General features: G+C 51.5%; 1 protein-coding gene and 1 long non-coding RNA gene across 51 annotated transcripts in view; both read right to left on the minus strand.

Moving 5' to 3' along the window:
- Positions 1-26,414, minus strand: part of LOC106506881 (pseudouridine-5'-phosphatase-like) — a 744,469-nt gene that overhangs the window by 702,223 nt on the left and 15,832 nt on the right. For all 50 annotated transcript variants that reach the window (XR_014836065.1, XR_014836045.1, XR_014836067.1 and 47 more), the window contains exon 2: positions 4,367-4,585. Coding sequence is in view for 1 of the 50 variants with exons in the window: in XM_085008997.1 (XP_084865123.1) it covers positions 4,367-4,585 (219 nt within the window). In the remaining 49 variants the exon portion in view is untranslated. The remainder of the gene's footprint in view (positions 1-4,366; positions 4,586-26,414) is intronic.
- LOC146394345 (uncharacterized) lies at positions 19,512-23,825 on the minus strand. Its single transcript, XR_014836069.1, has 2 exons — positions 23,533-23,825; positions 19,512-23,471 (listed from the first exon to the last, which is right to left on the minus strand). It is a non-coding gene; the product is annotated as an uncharacterized LOC146394345 (long non-coding RNA).

The raw sequence follows: 26,414 nt of genomic DNA on the forward strand, positions 1-26,414 counted from the left end.
GACAGTCTGAGAGAAAACATAAACAATTCCATTTACAACAGCATCAAAGAAAAATAAACTGACCCAAGAAGATGAAAGACTTGTACACATACTATACAACATTGCCAGAAGGAACTAAAGAAGACACAAATAAACAGAAACACATCCCATGTTCATGGACTAGAAGATTTGATACCATTATAATTTATGTCCACACTACCCAAAGCAATCTACAGATTCAGAGTAATTCCTATCAAAATCCCAACATTTGGAGTTCCCATCGTGGCTCAGCAGAAACGAATGTGACTACTATCCCTGAGGAGACAGCTTCAATCCCTGGCCTTGCTCAGTGGGTTAAGGATCCCGCAAGGCCGTGAGTTATAGGATAGGTCACAGACACTGTGGCTGTGGTGTAGTCTGGCAGCAAGAGCTCCCATTTGACCCCTAGCCTGGGAACTTCCATATGCTGCAGGTGCAACCCCCAAAAAGCAAAAAAAAAAAAAAAAAAAAAAGAAAGAAAGAAATGAAGTTGGACTCTTACCCTTACACAAAAATTAATTTAAAAAAGTATTAAAGACCTAAAGCTAAGAACTAAAACTAAAATTCCTAAAAGAAAACCTAGAAAGTTTTAGGACACTGGATTTTAAAGAGATGTCCTGGACCTGACACTAAAAGCCTGTGAAAGACGTAGCCAAATGGGAGTACATCAAACTTCTGTAGATCAAAGGATACCCCATCAATGGAATGAAAAGGCCACCTATGAAATGGAAGTTATAAAATCATACATCTGATAAAGGATTTCTATCCAGGATAAATAAAGAAGTCCTAAAACACAGGAATAAAAAAAGAAATAACACTACTAAAAAATGGGCAAAGGACTTGAACACACATTGCTCCAAATAAGACACACAAATGGCCAAAAGCATAACCAAACAATACTTCCCATCATTCATCGTTAGAGACATGCAAATGCAAACCGAGAATATCACTTCACACCCATCAGGATGGTGGCTATCAAAAAGATGGAATGTAACACGTGTTGGTTAAAATGTGGAGAAAGGGCAACTTTGCTGGACTACTGCAGGGAAGATAATGAAATGGTACAGCCATTATAGATGACAATATGGTGGATTCTCAAAAAATTAAAATTGGAGGAGTTCCCGTTGTGGTTCAGCAGTAACAAACCCAACTAGTATCCATGAAGACGTGGGTTCGATCCCTGGCCTCACTCAATGGGCTAAGGATCCTGCACTGCTGTGGCTGTGGCTGTGGCTGGCAGCTGCAGTTCCGATTCAAACCCTAGCCTGGGAACATCCATATGCCAAGGGTGAGGCCCTAAAAAAGACACCCCCCCCAAAAAAAAAGAGAGAGAGAGCTTAAAGTTAGAATTAGGAGTTCCTGTCATGGCTCAGTGGAAACGAATCCAACTAGGAACCATGAGGTTCTGGGTTTGATCCCTGGCCTCACTCCGTGGGTTAAGGATCCAGCATTCTCGTGGGCTGTGGTGTAGGTTGCAGAGGCGGCTTGGATCTGGCGTGGCTGTGGCTGTGGTGTAGGCCAGCAGATACAGCTCCGATTCAACCCCTAGTGGGAACTTCCCTACGCCACAGGTGCGGCTCTAAAAAAAAGCACAAAATATATATATATGTGTATATATATATCTATATATATATAAAGTTATATATATGTATATGTGTATATATATATAAAGTTAGGATTACCATATAAGCCAACAATCAGACTTCTGGGAAACTACCCTAGAGAAATGAAAGCAGGACCTCTGAGGATGTGCACGCCAATGTTTAGAGCTGCCTTATGAACAACAGCAAAGAAAAGGGAAAAACTCAGGTTGCTTCCTTTGGACAAGTGAATGGATAAACACGATGTGGTCCATCCCCCGAAAGGAGTATAATTCAGTTTTAAAAGGAAGAAAATCCTGACACATGGCACAACATGGATGAATCTGCAGGACACTGTGCTACATTCCCAAAGCCAGTCACCAACGGGCAGAGAGGGTTTGGGGTCCCTAGGGTGGTTCACCGTCACGGAGCCAGAAAGTAGAATGTTCCGTGCTCGGGGTGGAGGAGAGGAGACTGGGCGTTAGTGGTTCCCGGGGACAGAGCGTCTGCGCTGCAAGAGAAAGAAGCCTGAGAGGTGGATGGTACTGAGGGTTCCACTACCTGAACTTACTTAACACGACTGAACTGTACGCTAAAAATGGACCCAATGGTAGTTTGAAGCGGTTTCTTATCACATATGGATGTGGTTCTGTTTTTAACGTTTGTGAGGGTGACGGAGTGTGCAAGGAACCCAAAAAGGCAGCAGATGAAGGGAGTGTGTACCACGGTGCTTGTACTCATGCCTGAGGGTGGGTGTGTGTGTGTAATCTAAGTGTGTATAATCCAAGAACAGCCCACAAGACTTTCAGGTGACCCAGGCACCCGTATTAGCAGGGTCCTGTACAGGAAATTCCCCAGGTCTAGGCGGGTATTCAGCCTGCACCTCTGCATATATGTATAAATACACATAACCACATCTTTTTTTTTTCTCTTAAGGGCCACAACGGCAGCATACAGAGGTTCCCAGGCTAGGGGTCAAATTGGAGCTGCAGCTACTGGCCTACACCACAGCCACAGCGACGCTGGGTCCAAGCCGCATCGGTGACCTATACAGCAGCTTGTGGCAACGCTGGATCCCTAACCCACCGAGCGAGGCCAGGGATCGAAACCACATCCTCACGGACACTGTGCTGGGTTCTTAACCTGATGAGCCAGAGTGACAGCTGCACAGCACAAGTTTAAAACAACGATGACTCATAGTCACACCGTTTTGAACCCAAAACCACTGCTGTAACAATAACCTTTTTCTCTCTTAGCACCAGGAAATCTAAAGACTGGGTAGTCACCTTTCTTCCTAGAAGAATCTTAAAATAATACTCCATGCTAAGCCTTTTGTGGCCCTGTAATCTAGAACATTTTTGACCTTCTCACATTTAGTAAGAAACAGCAGGCAATTCAGTTCTGATCAATCTTCCGCTAACAAGCCCCAAGGGAGAAAAGTCATCTTTCCTTTCAAAGGAAAACCGGGAAAGAAAGTTGTAAAGGCCACACAAACAGACCCATTAGTGTTGAATTATGTCGGAAGCTTTTTCAAAAAAAGTTTAAACTTCATGGCATGCCCGCTGTGATGCAGTGGGTTAAGAATCGGACTGCAGCAGCTCAGGTCACTGCAGAGGCAAGGATGTGATCCCTGGCTTGGCACAATGGGTTCAGGATCTGGTGTTGCCATTCCAGAGGTCACAGCTTTGGCCTGGATTCAATCTCTGGCCTGGGAACTTCCATGTGCTGAGGGTGTGGTCATTAAAAAAAAAAAAAGAAAAAAAGAAAAAAATTAAACTTCTTGGGGGAGATTTAGTGCTTGATTTGTCATCAATATGATAGAATTTACACGGTTGCTGAAATGGTAATCCTGCACCTGATTTGAAAAGAAAAGGCCGCCTGTTTTAAACTTTGAAGGAATTCTGTCAGGAGTATCATCCTTATATAATACTGATAACACACCAAATGCAATTGTTTTCGTCAGGAATCACTGAAAGGAAGGTATATTATTTGAAGAAGCCTTTAAGAAGAAGAGATAGGAGTTCCCTATGGGCTAAGCAGGTTACGGATCTGGAGGTGTCCGTGCTGTGGCTCGGGTTTGACCCCTGGCCTGGGAACTTCTGCATGCCATGGGCACAGCCAAAAAAAAAAAAAGAATCTGAAAAAGAATATATACACACAAATACAGAAGATAGGTGTGTATAATGTGTGTGTGTAACTGAATCACTTTGCTGTACACCTGAAATAAACACATGGCAAATATTTCAAATAAAAAAAAAAAAAAAGAATTTCTTGGAGTTCCCATTGTGGCTCAGTAGCTTAAAAACCCAACATAGTGTCTATGAGGATGCCAGTTAGATCCCCGGCCTCACTCAGTGGGTTAAGGATCCGGTGTTTCTGCGAGCTGCGGTGTAGGTCGCAGACGCAGCTCGGATCTGGCGTTGTCCGTGGCTGTGGGGAGGGCCAGCAACTGCTGCTCTGATTCAACCCCTAGCCTGGGAACCTCCATATGCGGCAGGTGCAGCTTGAAAAAGAAAAAGAAAAAAAAAAAAAAAGAATTTGTTTTCAACAAACAAGCAAAAAGGACAAGATAGAATCACCGCACATACGAGCGTCCCGCAAACTCTCTCAGGAGTCCTCTGGGCCTTCCAAGGAAGAGAATGTCCCGAGAAGCTCGCAGGACAAGAGAGTAAACGCCGCGTGCCGGGCCTCAGGCTGGCGGATGGATTTCCCGCTAAGATCGTGAGTACGGCACCGAGCCACGAGGCTGCGCGCGGCAGGGGACGCACCTGGCATGAGCCCGGCCGTGGGGAAGACCTCCTTGAGCTTCGCCTGGCTGGTTTCCACCAGCTCCTCCTTCGACATGGGGAGCTGCAGGACGTCGATGATGATCTGGGCCGCCTCCAGGGCCTTCTTGCCCATGACGAGGGACTTGACCTCCCAGCTGTATTTCTTCCCATAGCGACCACAGATGTCCTCAAACACCACGGAATAGAGCCGCTCGGTATCTGCCGAGACGAGAGAGGGAGAGAGGCTTTTAGGGTGCGGGCTGTGTTCACACCACGTCGGCAGCAGAGAAGCGTCTGTGTACACAGCGCAGACACGGTCAGGGTGCAAAGCTCGCGCAGAGGCCGACGGACATATGGGACATGGGAGGTGTGCCTAAGAGCTGGGAAGTGTCCCTAACATGTGGGCTAGACGACGCCCTGGGCGGCCTGCGCTCTGCTGCTCTGGGGTCACAGATTGCGAGAGACGTGAAATGGAACGGTCTGCTATCAGCAGGCACAGGTGTGAGGCTCCCCAGCGCACATCCTGAGAGCAGCACAGGAGGTTCTGCAGGTGGGGCCCTCCGCTGGTAGGGACACTTCCTGCCTCTTAGGGACACGTCCAGTGCCCTGTGCCATCACGCCCAGCAGGAGCACCTGGCCAGGGGTGCAGGTCTGAAGCTGCCACGTGAGAACAGACACTTCTGCGCAGTGCTGGGTAGGAAGACGCAACGCCCCGTGTTCCAGGTGTACCCTCCCAGCACCACCAGCCTCATGGCACCTCCGTCAGCAGATGTGGCGGGAGGGGATCTCCCACACTGGCCCATTCGGCAGCGGTACAGTGGGACCCAGCTGTGATGCTCTCACAGTGAGGGGTTCGGTCCCAAAGGCCACCCCCACCCCCAGGCCTGCTTCTCCAGGCAGATGACCAGCCCTGCCCCCTGGAAGCCCCTGAATGTGATGCGTCGTGCCAGGACCTGCCTGCAGGCTGCTTCCTGGCACCCGCCCTGGACCCGTGGCCCCACGGCGGGCGGGGTGATCTGGCCTTGACCATGGCCAGCAACAGAGCTTCCCTCTTGCCTGTGCTTTTCCAGGCAAAACCACCCCCAGCTGTGTATTGAATACAACTTCCTCTTTAGCACTTGGACTATGTGGAGCCTCACTTTTCCACCAAGGGCTGGGCTTTGGGGTGGGGGGGCGCAGTGACACACAAAGCAAGCAGGTCTCCCGTGTCCGCCCTGGCAGGGACTCAGCCTTACTCAGACATGACCCCCGGATGGGCTAATAAATTCCTGCTTTTGTTTCTGTTTGGGGTTGGGTACAAAGAAGCCCAGGAAGACGTGAAGAAAAGACTTGAAGAAAAGACTTCCTGGGCATCTTTGTAGAAGAGGCCAGTGTTTGGATAAAAACCGGAGCGGCTCTGGTTTGTCCAGAACCCACCCTGCACGTAATCTCCCTAAAGAAGTCCCGGCTGAGAGGGGGAAAGGCCTGGTCCACTCCTGTGCTGGTAATAAGGACAGTGTCACCCGCAACAAAGGCTCTTTTCTCTCCTTCCTTGTGCGGCGGGGTGGGGTGTGGGGGGGTGGGGATGGGGGAGTGGAGGACTGGCAGGGAAGCTGCATTTTCCTTTCTCCCCCTAAACACGTTTCTTCTAGTAGTTGTGACAGAAAAAAATGACAAAAAGGCATTGCAGGCATGGAACGAGGGGGAGGGCACTGATGGGTCTGAGAAGCCTAGAAGGTGCCAGGAGGAGCAGCAGAGGCCAGGCGGGGAGGCAAGGACCATTCGGGGGCTGCTGCCCAAGCAGGTGGACGAGGCAGGAGAAAGGAACCTGGAAAAGTCCTAATTCTGAAGACGGAAAACAGCCATCTTCTTTTAAAGTGCTTTAAAAGCCGTGTTGATTTAAAGCTTTAAGCCTTTCACTTAAAAGGCACAGAGCTGTGGGACTGTAAATCCACAAACAACTCTGCAGCCACTTTTCTTCACAATTTAGATAAAATCACCCCAAACCCGCGGTGGATGAAGCAAGGATCTAAACACGATGTTAAGTTCCTCAGATCCCACAATGACTGCGCGTCCTTATAAGGAAAGGGACAGCGTTTTGAAAAGAAAAGGTTCTCCAGATGCTAAACTAAAATGAAGCAGCACCAAGGAGCTGTGCCCCGCGATCAAGTGCACAGGCTGCCCGCCCACCTCCAAAAGGTTCGTTACTATGTATCACATAGATAAACAAGAAGGCCCTACCGCCCAGCCAGGGGAACTCTACTCAACCTTTGGAGATAAGCTGTAAGGGAGAAAGAAGGATCTGAAGGGCATCAGAGGGGGAGGTGGGAGCTGGCCCAGGGCTAGCTACTTTCAGACCTTGCTGTTTTCATCCTGAGCTCACACCCATGCCAGGTGGGGACTGTGCACGGGACTCAGCCTCAGAGTCACTAAACTGTTCTTAGAGACGGAAGAAGGACCTCTGTTCTCTCTGAGCCTAAGGTTCTCATTGCAAGGGCTTTTTTTTTTTTTTTTTTTCTTTTCCTTTCTACAACCGCACCTGCTGCATATGGAAGTTCCCAGGCCAGGGGTCAAATCGGAGCTGCAGATGCCAGCCGACACCACAGCCACAACAATGCCAGATCCGAGCCTACGCCATAGCTCATGGCAACACAGGATACTTGACCCACTGAGCAAAGCCGGGGATCAAACCCACGTCCTCATGGACCCTAGTCCAGGAACGGCACTAATGTTGGCTGAGCCCATCCTCAGTGGAGGGTCCGTTTTCCCGATAAAGATGGAGGGGGCGAGGGCACCTCCCACTCTGTCTTGCAGGAAGCTGCGCCCCTGACCGTGCAGTCAGGCACCTAAGGCCAAGAGTACAGCCGTGAGCAGCACTATTTAGTAGCCAAACACCTCGATTGGCCCGTTAGTAACAAGCACCCCTGACAAGATCTGACCCTCTGCCCCGCCCCACTTGTTTCCAGACCAGACCTAGCATGCCGCATCGGGAGACAGCAAGGCTTCCGCAAATCTGAGATGCGTGGTCAGTTCCAGCCCGGCCGCCTTCTACCCGGACGTCCTGGGAGGACCTGCTCACCTCTCCGACCTGCAGTCTGCACCGAGGGTGCTGGAGAGCGGCCACTGGCCTGCAGGCCCAGGTGCCCAGAGGACTCGGGTGGGAGGCTGAAGCAGCGGGCACTCTGAGCTCAGCCGCTTGGGGTGGGGTGGTGGGGCTCGGTTTAAATCTATACGGGGTGTGTGGGGGGGTCCTAACAGGACCACACACCTGCCAGGCACTTTGTCACCCGGGCAGGTAATCTATGCGGAGCTGGGAGCACAGTGCCTACCCGACCAGATGCCCCAGGGTGGCCGCCTGGAGTTGCAGGAAATACCTGCCTTGCAGCTGCCCCATGGAGGGCGGTTAGGAACCGTCTGGGATTTAAGAGGAAATGACAAGCTGTGCTTTCTCCCTGACACCACGGCTCCCACAACGGCACAGAGCTGCTTCCTCTGAGAGGGCAGGGTGCACCGACGTAAATGCCACACCTACCTACATCCGTAAAGAAATATGAAATGGCTTTAACAATAAAAGCCCAACCCAACACAGGGTACATTTGGATAAAAGTGGTGGTGTCATTTTTCCAAGCTGTTGTGAGAGTATGTAGTAGGTCATTGATGACCAAGCAGATTTAAGAAAAAAAAAAAAAAAAAAAATTCACTTATTCTGTTCACCTAAGATATTCTACCAGTGGTTTCCCTAACCCACTGGTTCTCAAAATGTGGTCCCTGGACCAGGGGCCTCAGAAATGCAAATTCCTTGGCCTTACCCAGATCTGCAGAGTATAAACTGGGTGGGGCCAGCACTGTGTGTCTTATCAAGCTCCCCCTGTGCCCCCAGGGAACTAGATGTGTTTTTACTAAAGCCCTGTGCTCTACAAAGTCAGTGAATTTATTTATTTATTTATTTATTTATTTTGCTTTTTAGGGCCACACCAGCGGCACATGGAGGTTCCCAGGCTAGAGGTCAAATCCAAGCTATAGCTGCCACCTGCACCACAGTCACAGCCACGCCAGATCCGAGCCACGTCTGTGACCTACACCACCGCTCATGGCCACGCCGGATCCTGAACCCACAGAGCAAGGCCAGGGATGGAACCCACACCCTTGTGGTTCCTTGTCGGATTCATTTCCACTGCGCCACAACAGGAACACCCCAACGCCAGTGGTTTTCAAAACCGGCCCAGTTTCACCAAGAAACGCTGCCTTTTCATGCTTACATAGATAGAGTGACTGGTAAAAGTGAAAGAAAAAAACAGTCTATTCACACGTGCCTCCATATTGCACCCCAGTTGTCCTTAAAGTTCTTTTGTGGAAAGTTTCATTTCTTTTTTTGTCTTTTTGCTATTTCTTGGGCCGCTCCCACGGCATGTGGAGGTTCCCAGGCTAGGGGTCTAATCGGAGCTGTAGCCACCCGCCTATGCCAGAGCCACAGCAACTCGGGATCCGAGCCGCGTCTGCAACCTACACCACAGCTCACGGCAACGCCGGATCGTTAACCCACTGAGCAAGGGCAGGGACCGAACCCGCAACCTCATGGTTCCTAGTCGGATTCGTTAACCACTGCGCCACGACGGGAACTCCAGAAAAGTTTCATTTCTATAGACAAGAAAGTCACAGACGTGGAGAACAGACTTGTGGTTGCCGAGGGGGCGGGGGAGGGAGTGGGGTGGCTCGGAGCTTGGGGTCCGTAGATGCAGACGCCTGCCTTTGGAATGGGTGGGCACTGAGATGCTGCTGTGTTGCACTGAGAAGGATGTCTGGTCCCTGATGAGGGAGCATGATCACGGGAGAAAATAGAATGTGTACATGTATGTGTAACTGGGTCACCATGCTGCACAGGAGAAGAAAGAAAAATTGTATTGGGGAAATCACTATTAAAAAAATAATAATAATTTAAAAGAAGAATTAAAAAAAAGTAGCGGGGGGGGAAATAGTTCTTTTGTTCTTTGGAAGCAGCATGTCTTGGAAGAAACCTCAAGACACTTCTGCAGAACGTCCTGTGCTGAGAGCATCAGTGAAGGGGTTCGGCTCTCTCCGAGCAGGAAGAGGAACCATTTCCCATTTCCAGCCTGGGACCACGGAGCTGGAAGGACCAGAGTCGCCGGGGGCCTTGCGAGATCAGCCACTGAGGCCCACACGCGTGCCCCAGGGACGTTCTACCCTGGGAGCCTTGATGTCCCCGTGAAACACATCCAGTCTTAGGAAGGACCTCATCCGAAAAGACGTGTCTGCTCCCCACGCTGCACGATCCGGTCAGGTGGCACAGCTATCCTAGAAAGTGACCTCTGAAGGACAAGACCCTGCAAACGTGGCCAGCGCGTCTCAGGAGACGGCGCTGAGCCATCCCACACGGCGCATCGGATATCAGGGGCTGCCTCGGGCTCTACCTTGATGTCCCACAGCAGCCACACTGGCTTAATGATTTCTAGAACCCTAACGGCAGGAGTCTGTGCGAGGTCACTGAGGCCACCTGCTGTGAACCACTGCTGTCCCTGCTCCTGGCTCCCAGCACCAATCCAGGATCCTGTCGGTTCTCTGGCTCAGAGTCGCTTCTGGCACTTTGCTGTCGGCTCGGTCTGAGGGGCCACAGGGACGGGCAGGACCACAGGGGAGGCCAGGGCAAGAGCAGGCAGACAGTTTCGGAGCAGGCGGGCAGGGGCAGCCGGAGGCACGAGGCCTGCCTCATGGAAGGCGCTCCCAGGTGCACAGGGAAGTGACAAGGGCCCGGCAGGTGAGGACCAGCAGAGGCTGCTCACCCCTGGCTCTCCATCTGGGCCGCGGCTCGTGCTGGGCAGCGGCTGAAGGGCAGGCCGGGGACGGAGAGGGAGAGCCCTGCAGGGGAAAGTGGCCATTGCAGCGACACTGGCTGGAGGCAGCCACTAGGAGCCAGGCAACTGCCCAACTGGTCTGGGGCACATCTGGCTCTCCCGGGCTGGGCCGCACTGGAAGCTGCATCGGGGATGGGTGCTGCGGCTGCAGGGCTGTGGTCTGGCTTTCAGTTGGGATGCTGGGGAGGCTGTGGGTCAGGGCCATGCTCGTCCTGGGCACTGTCACACATCCTGCCTGGCACCTGGAAGGCGTCTGCCCCTGGCTGGCACTCTCACCTGTGCTGAGATCCAAGGCCCCTGTCCTCCGAGTGGAGACAGTCGCCCTGCAGGCTGTGTCAGCGTGGGAAGGACACGTGCAGCTACGTGGAAAGCCACAAAGTGAGCAGAGCGGCTGTGAGGACTGCTGGCGGGCCTCAGACATTTGTGTCCCAGGGAAGAAACGGGTCACTGAGCTGGGACCCACTGGGCCCCAGCCTGGCCCAGTCTCCTCCCGGACACCTGACCCTGCCCAGGCCCACACGAGCAGGTTCCCAGCCAGGCAGTGGCCCCACTCCCTACCTAGCTCCCTACACCTCTCCTGTGGGAAGCACACCTCTTCGCACAGGGGCACGGGCACCGACCATGTGATGGGCACTGGGAAACATGCAGGAAGTGAGACAGAAACGTCCTGGCGACGTGGCGCACATACATCAGCGACTGGGATGGAGAAGCTCATTCACGTTGTCAGGAGGTAACTCAAGAGCGTTTTTCTCAGTGAAAGACCTACTGAGATGTGGCACTCTGCTCACCCCAGGACCTGGAGCCCAGGAGCGTCCTCTCAGACCTAAGAAGGGAGGCCAGGGAGAGTGCGTGTGGGACACTGAGCACTCAGCGTCCTGGCATTCTGGGGAGGAGCACGGAAGGGGACCAAAACAAACACGCTGCCTCCAACAAACCTTGCTGTGTCCAGGTGCTGAGGGCACTCGGGGGCTTTCTCCTGCAGCCACGATGTGCTTTTTTTTTTGTAGGGTTGCACCTGCAGCATATGGAAGTTCCCAGGCTAGGGGCTGAATCAGAGCTGCAGCAGCCGCAGCAACACCAGACAGACGCAAGCCGCGTCTGCGACCTACACCATAGCTCACGGCAACACAGATTCTTAACCCACAGAGCGAGGCCAGGGATGGAACACACACCCTCGTGGGTTTGCTCCTGCTGAGCCACAACAGGAACTCTTTAACCTTTACAAGTGAGCCTCCGTGTAAGAGGGAGCACTTCCTTGTGTTTAGGAATGTAAAAGATTGCAATGAATAATTAACAAGCACGAAATTAGGAGTCCGGTACCACGTGCTTCAGATTCGCAGCCTGCTCGCTCTAGGAGGCCGAGAGAAAAGTATTTAAGGGTTTGACGTATTGTTTTCCACGGCTGTAAGCTATGAACTGTGAAAAAGCAATGATCAACGTCACTCCTTAAAATGATCTATAGTCATGATTTAACTGAGGGGTCTTTGTAAAGGAAAATTTTTGATTAGCATTTTGCATGATTCACTGGCATTATTAATTACTCCCTTTAATAGGTATGGGTATTAGTCAAGGATTTTTATTCTAGTAATCCATCATAAAGTTTTTAAAAAATCATTTTCAAAAATGAACTGGTGCATGGAGTTCCCTTGTGGCTCAGCAGTTTAAGGATTCAGCGTTGTCGCTGCTGTGGTTCAGGTTCGATCCCTGGCCTGGGAATGCCACAGGCTGTGGGTATGGCAAAAAAAGAATGAACTGGTTCAAAAATTGTTGGAGTTCCCGTCGTGGCTCAGTGGTTAAGGAACCCAACCAGTATCTGTGAGGACGCAGGTTCAATCCCTGGCCTCGCTCAGTGGGTTAAGGATCCAGCATTGCCTTGGGCTGTGGTGTAGGTCACAGATGCAACTCAGATCTGGTGTTGCTGTGGCTGTGGCATCAGCCGACAGCTACAGCTCCAATTTCTGGAAACATCTACATGCCGCAAGTGTGGCCCTAAAAAAGATTAAAAAACAAAAACAACAACAACAACAAAAAAAAACCCTAGACAAACATGGATGAAAGGGCTTTCACCAAAATTAGAGGAAGGAAAGATAAGCCACTGAATGAGAGAAACTATTAACTACCAACCCCAGACACACACACACACACACACGGACGGGACTTCTATCCAGAGTATACGAAGAGCTGCGCTTTACAAGTCAGTGATGAGAACCTAGAGCTGACAGAGGGACTGGCCCCCAGATGCCTGTGTCCTCATCTCCAGAACCTCTCAATATGGTACCTGGCACAATGGGCCTTGCAGGTGAGATTAAGGAAGACCCCTAAGATGCAGAGATGGCCCTGGAGGTGGGGGGGGGGTCCAGATGGGCCCCCATCATCACAGGTCCTTCTAAGAAGGAAGCAGGAGAGCAGAGGCCAGACTCTCCCCAGGGAGTGGGGCCAACCTCTAGGAGCCGGAAAGGTAAGAACATGCCCCTCGCAAGCCTCCAGAAGAAACTCAGCCTGATCAACCCCGAGATTTCAGACTGGTGTGGACTTCTGGCTTCCAGAAAGGAAAGATCATCAATCTGAGTTGTCTGAAGCCATGGGACTTGGGATAATATGGTACAGCAGCAATAAGCCTAGTACTCAATGCAACATAAAAACCGCTTTGGAAATCAGTACAGCAGTTTCTTTAAAAAAGTAGGCACTATAATGGAAAAAGTAAAAATCTTCACCAAAACTAAGTAAGTTTTCTACAAAGAAAAAGTATGCACGTACCACACAACCACTAACAATAAAAGCCACTAACAATCACGTGAATGAGTTTTAAAAACTTTATGCAGCTGTAAACCAACTATAAAGGAAACAGTAAAAATCATTAAAAAAATTTAAAAATTAAAAAAATTTTTAAAAATAAAATAAAAACATTGTGCTTAATGAAAGAAGGCAGATACAGACGGCTGCACCTGGGAGGATTCCATATTCGAAACCCCAGGAAGCACAGGCTTCTCTGCAGTTTCAGGTGCAGACTGCGTGACCTTGACGCCGGGCTGGACAGAGAGGAGATGGGCAGGGAAACTCCTCCGGTGGGGGCTGCGAAGAACCCCTCCCCAGGCAGGTGGACGCACGGTCCCGGGAAACTACACACTAAAACCGTCCCAGCTGGGCCCGGGACACTCCCTGCGAAATCCAGCGTGACGGAGGTCGGCAGGACCTCTCAGGGTCTGCTCAGAACAGACACTGGCAAGCAGGGTTGGGAACCCAAGAAGCTAAGGTCAGATGTGGCAGTCACGGCGGTTGGGCTGTTCCAGAACAGAGACGCCCCCGGGGTTCCGGGTCAGCCGGGGGCGATCAGTGGCAGGAGGTGGGGGGTGGGGAACTGGGCGGGAGAGGGGTTCCCTGTCAACCGCAAGGAAAGCTGTCTCTTAGAAAGCACGGCACCCGCGCCCAAGGAGAGAGAAACGACGCAGCAGTGTTGTCCCCTGTCTTTGGCCTAAGAAGAGGCAGTCTCTGGGTTTAAGGGATTAAAGGAGCCTTCCCCTCGGGAGACACCTGCGTGGCGTATTCCGGATTTCAACTGGAAGGACCCCGACCGTGAGGACAACTGGTCGACCCACGCAGACCGCATCTGGGAGACCACGTCTGCCCAGACGGTGGTGGAGCGGCAGGTCCATGAGAGCAACTGGTCAACCTGCACCGACCAGGTCCTTGAGAAAAAGTCCATGTGGACAACTGGTCGACCCACGCAGACCGGGTCCAAGAGACCAGCTCTGGACGCTGTAGGACACCTGTATTCTGGTGGCACAGGGTGGGGAGGTCATCCTAAAAGGCCCGACAAGACGTTCATCGGGCCCCCTGCTGAGGGGCACCCGTGGGCGAGCGAGCGAGGTGGGTGCTGTAGACACCATGCGTGTCCTCGGCCCCTCTGTTCATTTGTTAAATGCTGACTCCCCGGGTGACGGTAGGAGGGGTGGGGGGGCCTTGGGAGGTGATCAGATCATGAGGGTGGACCTCGGGAATTGGATCAGGGCCTCATGAAAGAGACCCCAGGGCGCCCCTCACGCCTTCTGTGACGTGAGGACAGAGAAGACACAGGGAAACAAGAGGCAGCCTCTCAGCAGACCCTGAATCTGCAGGCACCCTGACGACGGACGTGCCAGGCTGTGGATCCGGGAGAGAGAAACACCGGGGGGTGCAGGCCACCCAGGCAGTGTGCCTGTGCCCTGGCTGGGGCACAGAAGTTGAGCCTCCAGGACGGGCTCACCCTCCGGAGGACTGCCCAGGGCAGCCGGGCACCGCTCCTCCTGGTTGGGGAGCAGCAAGGAAGATAGGATCTCGGCGGCCACTCACGGTTCCAGGGCCTGGATGCAAGTCCGTCCTGATGGGTGTCGGAAGGCAAATCCCAGAGGCCCCCCGCACACCTGCCAGGTCAAGTCCCGGTGCCCCCAGTGAGCCTGGGCTGGGGCCAAACCGCCTTGCACCTACCACCCACCATCACAGACACACATCCTGGGGAAACCACAGGAAAAACCATCCCTCTCCTGGTGCTTTTACGAAAGGGCACAACCTAGACCAAGAAGGCGGACGGCTGTAACTCGAGCTTTTCCTCAGCAGCAGGTTTTACCTAGACTGCAGCAAGGTAACAGAAACGCCACGCGACACTTGGTATTCCAAAGCCCTTGTCTGTCCCTTCCACTGCAGAAGCTGGTGACGTGTGCCCTGCATGGAGCCCTCCCTCCCTCCCTGTCTCCTGCCTTCTCATCACCTACCCCACTGCCTGGCTCCTCCCGCCAACCCAAAGGCCAGGCCCTGGCAGCGGACGGCTCCGGAGCCAGAGGCAGAGGTAGGAATACGAAGGGGCTCCCACACACAAGAGAAGCGAGGGGAAAGAAGGAGCCAGGGGGCGAGAGGCAGAGAAAATGAGGAGTTCCCTTTGTGGCTCAGCAGTTAACGAAGCCGGCCGTAAGGGTGCGGGTTCTATCCCTGGCCTCGCTCAGCGGGTTAAGGATCTGGCGTTGCCGTGAGCTGTGGTATATAGCTTGCAGACACGCTCAGATCCTGCACTGCTGTATGTCTGTGATGTAGGCCAGCAGATGCAGATCCGATTTCAACCCCTAGGCTGGAACTTCCATGTGCCACAGGTGTGGCCCTAAAACGCAAAAAAAAAAAAAAAAAAAGAAGCAGCAGAGAAAATGACATTTACTGAGGGCTGACAAAATGCAAGATTAAACACAAATATTTTCTAAAGTGGGGAGAAATTCAGGGAAATTCGGTGTAGAATATGGTAGGGATAAGTAAGTGCTTTTTAAGGTAAAAATCTCCCAAGCTCATCCATGGAGTCACTTTACAATTCAGAATTTTTGTGCCATTTAACAGTGTGTTAGTGATACATAAATGCTACCAGGACAGATTAAAAATAAGAATAGGAGTTCCCGTCATGGCTCAGTGGTTAACGAATCCGACTAGGAACCATGAGGTTGCGGGTTCGATCCCTGCCCTTGCTCAGTGGGTCAAGGTTCCGGCGTTGCCGTGAGCTGCGGTGTAGGTCACAGACACGGCTCGGATCCTGCGTTGCTGTGGCTCTGGCTTAGGCTGGCAGCTACAGCTCCGATTCGATCCCTAGCCCGGGAACCTCCATGTGCCGCAGGAGCAGCCCAAGAAATGGCAAAAAGACAAAAAAAAATAATAAGAAGAAGAATAAACTTTTTTTTTTTTTTTGCTTTTTAGGGCCACTCCTGCGGCATATGGAGGTTCCCGGGCTAGGGGTCAAATCGGAGCTACAGCTGCCAGGGTACGCCACAGCCACAGCAATGCAGGATCCGAGCCATGTCTACAACCTACACCGCAGCTCACAGCAATGCCAGATCCTTAACCCACGGAGCAGGGCCAGGGATCAAACCCGCTACCTCATGGTTCCTAGTCAGGTTCGTTTCCACTGTGCCATGATGGGAACGCCTAAACTTATTAAAAAAAAAAAAAAAAAAAAAACACTCCCTTTTAAACTTTTAAAGGTTTACTAAGTTTCAAGGACTCGTGCCAGGTCAGCAAGTTTATCCATGGACCACCCAGGATAAAACCAAGACATGCCTACGAAAACCCCACATCTCTCCACCACCACTCGGCCTCTGCGCACAGCACTCAGACCTCACTTCAGGGCTGTAGGACCTCAACTGTGGCCCTACAGGTGCCATCTGACCAGCAGCACAGCCACTGCTGGGAATGTGTGGGAAATACAATTTTTGGACCTGCTGCCGAGGTACCAGACCGGAGAGCCTTGGGGCCCCAGTGGTTTCTGTTTCCAAGAGCTCTCCAGAAGAGGCTGATGCCTGCCAGAGGGTCGGAATCATGAGCCTAACATTTCCAGCCTCCGGGCAATGGGGGGACATGGACTGTCCTGTATCATCACCATGGCTACCGCAGTCACCAGGGAGAGAGAGCCTGTCGTCACTGGCAGGCACCTCCCCTGGAACGTGGGCACTGAGATCCATGGCAACCCTCCCAGTCGGTACAGGATTACCCCATACCCAGTTTTCAGACAGGCAGAATGATGCTTGGGGTGCACTGTCTGGGACCAAAGGAAGCCGAGGAAGAGTCAGCCCACCCTTGATGCTTGGGGTGCAGTGTTTGGGACCAAGAGGAAGCAGAGGAGGAGCCAGCCCACCCTCTTATGTCTTAACTCCCGCTCTCAGTCCCTGTGCAAACCCACCTCTTCTGGAAGGGCTCGTATCGGCCAACCCTGAGCCCGGAAACCTCCATCCCCTCAACCCCCCACACCCTCATTGTGCAAACCGAGGCTCTCGTTTCGCCTTTGTCCCTGTTTCAGGCCTTCTTGTCAGACAAGATGCATGCAGGAGCTACGGCAGCAGCACTGCTGTGGGGCCTTCGCTGCCTATAAAGAGGCCTCTCACTCAGCTGAGGGAATTCGGCGGGATGACGACTGGGGTCTTGCCCCGAGCGAACTATCAGCCAAAGTCTCGAGGGTAAGTTTGCTCCAAGGTTCCCCTTAAGACCTGGAGCAGAATCGATCAGACCTGAGCGCAGACGGTTCCACGGGGTCACTGAGTCCCACAGGGACCCGGGTCGGTCTGTCATCTCACAGCAAGGTCTCCTGTGTGCACGACCCCCGGGCCCCTCCACCTGCCCGCCAGGACCCCCAGCAAAATCTCACAGCGCCTGAAAGTCAAGAAGCAAAAGGGAGATAAGTGTCTTCACGCTTATGGAGTCTTGAGAGACAAAGTTGGAATCTGAAGACTGCCAAGCACACACGTTCTGTGCTGAGAGATCAAGGAGGTGGCTGTTCAGTTTCACGTGCGCGTTGCCGGTCCAGGGGAAATAGCTACACGGCTTGTGACAGTGCGGGTGCCCCCTTAGGCTATTTAAGAATTGCTCTGGACCCTGGAGACTGCAGCCGGCTTGCCTGCGTCACGTTAACGGAAGCAGGGATCGCCACAGAGCGTCTCCTCTGAGACGCTGTCTTATCAAGCATGGGGGTCTTGGGGACCCCGGAGGCTTCCAGAAGCTCTGCTCACAGAGCAGGTGCAGTGAGTGTGGAGACTTGGGCAAGGGGGGACTCGAGGGCTGCCTTGCTGCTTCCCAGAGGTGTCACCTCGTCAAAGGGAAAAGCCCACTGGAAGCTGTTTCCCTGTCCCCAAAGCCGTCTGGGGATGCTACGTGCTATCTGAAAGCAACCATGCTGAACGGAGCACCTGCTTGAGTCACGGATGGCAGCATAGAAGTGGGGGACGCAGAAGGGGAAGGCGGGGCTTTCCTGTGAGTCTGCAGAGGCTGCCCTGGGAGAACCAGTCCATGATGGGGGCATAGGCAGAGCAGTGAGAGCAGACCCCCTGGCTGGGCCCTGGCCTCAGGAAGACGTGCCCATGCCCTGCGGGCTCCCGGCCCTGGTCCCCTCTGTCCCCGGGCACAGGGCAGAGAAACACAGGATGGCGCCACTCCCTCTGTGGAGTTAAATGAGTCACCCACGTGGTCCTGCCTCAAAGCAGGTTCCGCGCCTTCTAACTACAGGGAGGTGGGCTGAAGGGGTAACGGAGAGAAGAGCAGGTGTCCCCGGGCAGGACAGCGAGGGCGCTCCGAAGGAAAGGACACACAGGTAGGTGGCGGGGAGGGCCAAGGGGCGGGGAAGGGGCTGGGGCCAGGGGAGGCCCACGTGGGTGACGGAAGGGTGAGGCTCTCTGCTGAGGGTGGCACGGTGTGGGGGGCCCCCCTTGCAGTCCTGTGATAAAGGATAAAGCATCCTTGGCGTGCATTCGCGGTCTGACAGCATGACAAGGTCTAGTGTGCGCGGAGCAAAGGAGAGCGAGTCTCAAATCCTGCAGCTCCTTGGGGGTTTGTACAGACACATGCAGGAAGCCTGTGTGCATAATGAAGAGGAAAGAGCCCGAGGTGTAGACACGGGATAAAGGCTCTGTGCTGCACACACACGCTCCTCTCTGCACAAGCACGGTTTTGGGCAGGAGACCACATGAGCAGAAACGGCTTTCCAACTGGTTTTCCTCCACACAGGCAGGGATGCCCTCTCCCTCTCCTGTATCCTTCCTTCCCTCCCACGTTCCCTGCATGGCTATTTCAGAGCAGGACCTCAGAAGGAGCAGCAGGCTCTGGTTAAAGGCTGCCTCCCCACTTCCTGCGAGGAGTCAGTGGGCACCACCTGCAGTGGCACGTCAGCCCCTGTTTTTGCATCGGGATCCGTGCAAGGTCCTTCTGCTGCAGCTTCCGTGAGGGCCATGGGTGGCCGAAGCATGGCTGGGCGTGAGGGTGCAGGGCCCGGGAGGGGCACCCTCGCCCCCACTGGGGATGCCTGAGAAACGCCGGGCCCACAGGGCGGGCTCAGAGTCGGAGTCTCATCACCAACTCATAGACCAAAGTCTACGCAGAAGGTGAAACGGAAGAGAGCGTATTCAGACCAGGTAACCCCCACGTCCCTCAGAGGATAATACTGGAGTCCACTGGATCCTTGGGGCAGAGGCTCCTCGCCTGCCTGCTTGCATCTCTCACAAGCGTCCTATCCTAATAAATCTATTTCTTGGCTAAAAAAAAAAAAAAAAAAGAATACGTAACCTCCTCCCTGTGGAGTCATCATAAAATAGCAAAGAGTGAGTCGGAGAAAGGCAACACTCAATGATTTTCTCCAAAAAGACGGTGCTGAAGGTCAAACTCAAACCCTGACTAGTGCCAGCTTATGATTTTGTATTTCTTTTCCTTCTCCATCAACACTACTTTACGTATCTCAGTGGCGCTTGCCAAGCCAAAAGGACAAGTTCTAACTTGAAGGGGGCATTTAACCCAAGAAGTATGATACATTTTTATTTTTTTTTGTTTTGGAAGATATCAAGCAAAGTTTAGCAACACTGAAAAATGCAGTCCATTTTATACATGACTGTGTCTTGGTTCATAAGACTCAATGACCGGTTCAGATTTCCTGGGCCATCTTTCTAAATTATGCTAAAATTATGCTAAGCTACTTTAAAATGAGATGAAGGATAGTGTGTGATAACGCTTAAAAAAAAAAAAAAATCCTTCAAGTGATGGTTCTCAATCAGGGGTGATGTTGCCCTTGGGGAACATAAAAGACAAGATAAATGTGGTTTTTGTTTGTGAATCTCTTTCACTCCTATGTGATTTAAAAGACAACTGCGTAAAGCAATAATTATAAATCTCTGTGGACGGGCACATAAAGTATAAAGATGTAATCTTTATGACAAGATGAGCACAAAGGAGGATGGGAAAGGAGAGCCACAGCAGCAAAGGGTTTGTATGCTCTTGAAATTAAGCTGGTACTAAGGCAAACCAGATGGGGATAAGTTTGTTCACTGCAGTCTGCACAGCAACCACGATGTTAAGTTTTACATAACTTTTAAAAAAAAAGAGAGAATCGAAATGTACCCTAGAAAATGTCTCGTGAACATCAAAGATGACCGTGTTGGAGGAAGAGGAACAAAAGAACACCACAGATTTGTTTCTTTTTATTTATTTGATTTCACAGACAAGTGACAACATACCGTATTTGTCTTTCTCTGCCTGACGTGTTTCACAATGATACCACCCAGCACATCCATGTGGTTGCAAACAGCAAATTTCTTGAACTATGTAAAACAGAAACAGACTCCCAGATACAGAGAACAAACCAGTAGCACCGGAGGGAAGAAGGGTGGAGGAAGGACAAGATACACCAAGGGGATGAAGAGGTACAAAGTGGTAGCTATAAGATACCTAAGTTATAAGGATGTCACGTACCGCCCAGGGACTCCAGCTCGTGGTTGACAGAAACCTGACATACAGTATGAGCGACACAATTATCGAATCACTATGGCGTACCCGGGAACCTCACAGAATGTTGTAAGTGAGCTAATAACTTCAATAAAAAAAAATAAATGCAGACAGAGGAGAGTCTTCCTTAGAGGAGAATGGCAGTTAATAAACACACATCAAAGAGTCAGACAAGGAAAAGAAAATGGAGACAGCAAATAGCAAAATGCCACATATGAATCCTCTCTAATAAGAGTAATATATGCAAATGGTCACACACCCCAGGTAAAAGGTAAACACAAGCAGAATGGATGAAAAAAAGAAAAACCACATGATCCAACCATGTGCTATCACTAGACACACCGAAGACTGAAAGGCACAGAGAGGGTGAAAGGAAGAGAATGGAAAAGACGTCCAATGGACACAGTAACCAAAAGAGAGTCAGACTGGCCACATCAGACAAAGGAGATGGAAGAGAAACATTTCTATGAGAAAGAAACATTTCTACCAGAAAGAAACACCTTCAATAGAAATATTTTATCATGATAAAGGGGTCCCTCCATCAAGAGGATGCCATTATAAACACATATGAACCTAACAACAAAGCCCCAAACACATAAAACAAAAACTGACCAAGCTGAAGGGAGAAATGGTTGTGGGAGACTTTGATGCCACACTTTCAGTAATGGACAGAACAGCTAGACTGAATATTAGCCAGGAATATGCCACACCGGCTTTAAAACCCTTAACTACCTAAAGACCATAAACCATTGAGAGGGGATGATATGATGACACAGTCCATCCAACCATGAGGAAATAGGCATTCGTCTCAAGCTCACAAGGAGCATTCTCCAAGACAATATGTTAGGCTACAAAACAAGTCTCAGTAAATTCACAGATGATCAAACTCATAGCAAATATTTCCCTGACCAACAATGGGATGAAATGAGAACTCAGACACGAAGGAAATGTGGGGAAGTCACCCACATGCCAAAGCTAAACAACACACGCTTAAGCACTCAATGGTCCAAAGAGAAATTATAAGGGACGTGGAAGATATATGGGGATAATGAAAACACAAGCATACCAAAAGGCACGGGATGCAACAGAAGCAGTGTCTAATGTCCATGGACAGATGAGTGAAGAAAGATGGGGTACATGCATAACAATCGAATACGACTCAGCCACGAAAAAGAATGAAGTAATGCCATTGGTAGCCATACAGACAGACCTAGAGATAACATTCCAAGTGAGGTGACTCAGACAGAGAAAGACAAATGCCATATTTCTGACACATGGAATCTAAAATAGGACACAAATGAACTTATCCAGGAAACAGAAACAGACCCACAGACTTGGAAAACAGACTTGTGGTTGCCAAGGGGGAGGGGGTGAGAGGCGATGGAGTGGGAGTTTGGGATTAGCACATGCAAACTATTACATACAGAATGGCTACATAACCAGGTCCTACTGTACAGCACAAGAACGATACTCAATATCCTGAGATAAACCCTAGTGGAAAAGAATATTTTTAAAAAGAATGTATGTACAAACATTCCTATGTACACATATATTTATACATTCGTGTGTGTGTGTGTGTGTGTATGCGTAACTGAATCACTTGCTGTACAGCAGAAAGTCCCAAAGGCTTCCTTCCCCAGCTGGGTCGAGAGCGGCCATTCCTTTTCAAGACCTGCCTTCCACAGCCGTTCCCATGACTCCTTCCTGCTACCTCCTCCTTCCTGTTACTTGATCCCACCTGTTGGCATTTGGGATCTCTTACTGAAGGCACCCCAAGTCAGGGTAGGAAGTAGCATGGAGACAGGGCCAAAAATGGTTCAAACTGAGAACAATGCAAATCATTCTAAAATGCAGGAAATGCACTGAAATGAAAACAGAGAGCGAGCACACAGTGCCCCTCCTTTAAAGAGACACAAGCCGTTGTGTCACAGGCGTACTTCCTCAGCTTTTATGCAGAGTTTTGTACTTTATGGTGTGGATGTCGGGGGGGCAGGGGGGGAGAAGTTCAGACAAGTCAACTGTAAAAAGATGAGAGGGGTTAAGACTGGAGAAACTCGAGCTGTCATCCTGTTGGCTCAGCTCCTCACTGCACAGCCCTGGGCATCTACTCCCTCCCTGGCCTCTGTGGGTCGGTGACATCTGTAAAATGCTGGTCCAGATCATTTGGTCTCTTCACAGTAACAAAAACCCTAAACTTCTGGGTGGATTCGTTTGCTCTGACTGCCATGACAAAGCACTGCAGACCGGGGGCTTAAGCAACAGCAAAGTAACTTTGTGATGGTCCAGGGGGATGGAGCCTCAAGATCAAGGGGTCAGCACGGTAGGTCCCTCCTGAGGTCTCTCGCCTGGGCATAGAGACGGCCGTCTTGTCCCCCGTGTCCTCAAAGGGTGTGTCTGTGTCCTGACGTTCTAAGGACCCCAGTCACTGTGGATCTGGACCCACCCTAATGGCCTTATTTCACCTGAATTACCTTTTTAGAGACCCTGACTCCAAAGGCAGCTCTACAGAGATCCTGGGGGCTGGGGCTTCGACATGGGGACTTGGGTGGGACATACTTCAGCCCACAACACTGAGTGACAGATTTGCATCTACTTGGTAGGTCTTTCTATCAAAGGCAAGGACAGCCAATTAGAATGGTCCTTCTGGGTCTTGTTTTTTATAGGCAGGCACTAAGAACATAACCCGGAAACAAGGGTCAAGTTTTTTTTAAAGAACAGAGGTTTGCATAACATAAACTGGTTCACCTATCTCAGATTCTATTTAACTTGACCCAGGATTGCCGCCAAGATAAAGAAAGAGTAAGGCGTGTCTTTGGGACTCAAGAGCAGTGACATGGGCGCTTTCTCGACCCAAACAGGCAGAGTTTGGTCACCAAACTCAACTGACCCAGCTCTCCTACGGCAGGGGGTCTGGGAGAGGAGGCGGCAAAAGTGCCCATCCTATTTTCAAAGAGCTCTCTCAACAAAAGATCTCCGAGGCCCAGGGAGTGCCGCTGGGGAGATGCTGTCTCTTGCCCCCTCGTTGTCCAGGAGGCAGCATCTCCCCAGCGGCACTTCCTGGGCCTCAGACACAGAATGAAGGCTGATTCATGTTCATTTCTGACTCGTGGATATATGATCTTATACAGTGTCACACTAAGTCGGACAAAGTACACGGAAGAAACCCATTGATCAAACCCATGGCATCTTCGTGGCCCTGCCTAGGACGTGCACGGACGTGGGGCGTATACTGGAAGAAGGCAGAATTCTCAACAGGTTCAAAGATGACTGGATGCAGGTGGGAAGACATTTAGCTATGCAAGAAATGCAAACTCCAATCAGTTGGGTGGGAAAAGCTTTTTTTTCCCCCCTAACGCATAGGCACCTCTCAACTTCCAAAACATTCACAAGAGACGTTTCAGGCAAGGCAGGTCAACTGAGTACGTTCTAGTGTGTTATTTATTATTTTATCACTTGTACTGTTTTAATTGAATTTGGCCTACTGGGACAACAAGGCTGTAAATAAACTCTTAAATACACGCCGAGATGACTAATTTTCACACGCAACTGAAGACATTATCACAACTCTATTGGAAGCGTCAAGGGAACTTTATGTTTCTCGGCTGCACCCACAGCAGGCGGAAGTCCCTGGGCCAGGGGTCGGACCCGCACCACAGCCCTGACCCCGCGGCAGCAGTGATCATGCTGGATCCTTAACCTGCTGAGCCACAAAGCAACGTCCCCACTCATCACTTCTCTAAACTTCCTTTGTTAGGCGCGGAGGGAACGGCTGGGTATTCAGAAAGGTTTCCTGTGTTGATTGAGACGAAGGAAGTCCTGGGCAAGGAAATACAAACTCCTCGCTGTATAAATGCAGCTACAAGAGCCTGAAGGTGTTTAAGCAGATTAACAAATGTGTAGACAGAGTCAAACACTGTTACGACCTCTTAAAAGTAGTGATGAACATCTAGAATTGTCAGCAGACGAAGCAGACACTACGTGCTTAAGGGACAGGGATGCTTCCACGCCTTTAACGCAAACACCGATGACATTTGAAACCCCTGGCGCACAGGAGCCAACCCAGAACACGGAATCACATCAGTCATAAGCTCCCGGGCGGGTCGGCGATGCGCGTGAGAAAGGGCTGGAACCCAAGGGCACGGCGGGCAGAGAGCCGCTACGCAGGATGGACTCGTGGTCCTGGCACCCCCAGAACGGAGGGTCCCAGCATCAGGGGGTGGAGCTAGGGGGGGCGGGGAGGTTTGCAAATAATAAGATAGTTCGGCAGGTGCGGGAAGGGTACTCTGACCATGGGCCTGACCATCAAGCTTCCGTCTGGGGAAACATATTCCTGTGGTTATCGAAGGGCTGGACACCTTGATCATTTCAGGCCCTCTGTTTACACACTAGTGTCCACGCAACGAGCGATGGCGCAGACAAAGCTCAGGCAGCCGTCAGAGGAAAGATCAGGGCCCCCATGGTGACCCCTGCAAGAGTAACAAGAGTTATGTACACGCTGGATCATAGGTTCCCAAGCTCCCACCCCCACCATCTCCTTTCCATCAAGTGGCAACTGCTGATTAAGCCTAATTGCATCTCAACGGACTGGACTCAGCTCCCGAGGTGCAAGGACAGGCTGAAGAAGGCTCTTTTTTTTTTTTTTTTTTTTTTTTTTGTCTTTTTGACTTTTCTAGGGCCACTTCCCGCGGCACATGGAGGTTCCCAGGCTAGGGGTCTAATTGGAGCTGTAGCTGCCGGCCTACACCACAGCCACAGCAACGCGGGATCCGAGCCGCGTCTGCAACCTACACCACAGCTCACGGCAACGCCGGATCCCTATCCCACTGAGCAAGGCCAGGGATCGAACCCGAAACCCATGGTTCCTAGTTGGACTCATTAACCACTGCGCCACAACAGGAACTCTTGAAGAAGGCTCTTATGTTGGAAGATAGGACGGAGTCCTTGGCCCTTGGCAGGTCTGGCACCCATTCTTTAAGCCTAAGGGAAGCAAGCAACTCTGAGCGCGGGAGGTGCCAGGGCGCCGTGAGTGAAAGGCCACGCTTTGTCAAGGCCGGGGACACGGCAGGACGGTCCGAGGGCAGACACTGAGTGATGCACCGGCTCTTCTTCCGTTTCTGCTCTCACACGGCCCGCGGTGAACGGAGGATGCAGTGTGGCGAGAAGGCAGGGGTCTAACGCACCGGGTCCAGCCTGCCCCCGCCATGCCATTTAACACGCATCCGTCCATTCGGACAAGCAGGTGTTTATGGACTGGGCTTTCTCCTCCTGTGACAAACACACCACGTCTGGACTCTAAGTCCTCAGAACCCAACAGCCCACAGAGGCGAGAGATCCGGAGCTTCAGGGAGAGCTCGGTCTAGACGCCCGAGTTCTGTGCACGGATTTGCTTCCAGCCCCAAGGGCCGGGCGGAGCTCGGGCGCCCTTCAGAGGACTGGAGTGTTCGGCCGCCCCAAGGCCCCAGGAAAAGAGGAGCTGGAGGAGGACAGCCAGGACTGCCGCTCCGGGAAGTGCCACTGAAGGACGATCTCTCTGAGTGACAGCCTGGCCTTTTCCTGTAGAGTATGATCTTCCTTGTTTAAGGACGGAGACCCTTTAAAGATGCCGCCTCTGGGCCAAGGGCTTTGGGGAAGACAAAGGAAGACACCCTCCACAGCGTGTTACCACCCGAATCGCAGTGCTCAGACAGCACAGCACGTGCTCTGGGACTCGGGGCACGCCGCCTGCGTGGACACCTACTTGGGTGTCAACTCCAGAGGATAAAACGCAGCCAACAGCACCACCCAACACGTTAGCGACATTTCCAGGTTTATCCCAGCTGCCGGGGTTTGTCCCACGGCACACGCCTTTCTCTCCCTCATCTGGAAACCCTGGGGTCCCCGCAGCTAGATAACGCTGACCATGGACACACCCGCAAAGGCTGGGCTGAAAACAGCAG

This window comes from Sus scrofa, chromosome Y (genome assembly GCF_054392235.1).
Source record: "Sus scrofa isolate SSC_HxYL_T2T_F1_AM1 chromosome Y, Sscrofa_HxYL_maternal_Yorkshire_Landrace_v2.0, whole genome shotgun sequence".
Lineage (NCBI taxonomy): Eukaryota > Metazoa > Chordata > Mammalia > Artiodactyla > Suidae > Sus > Sus scrofa.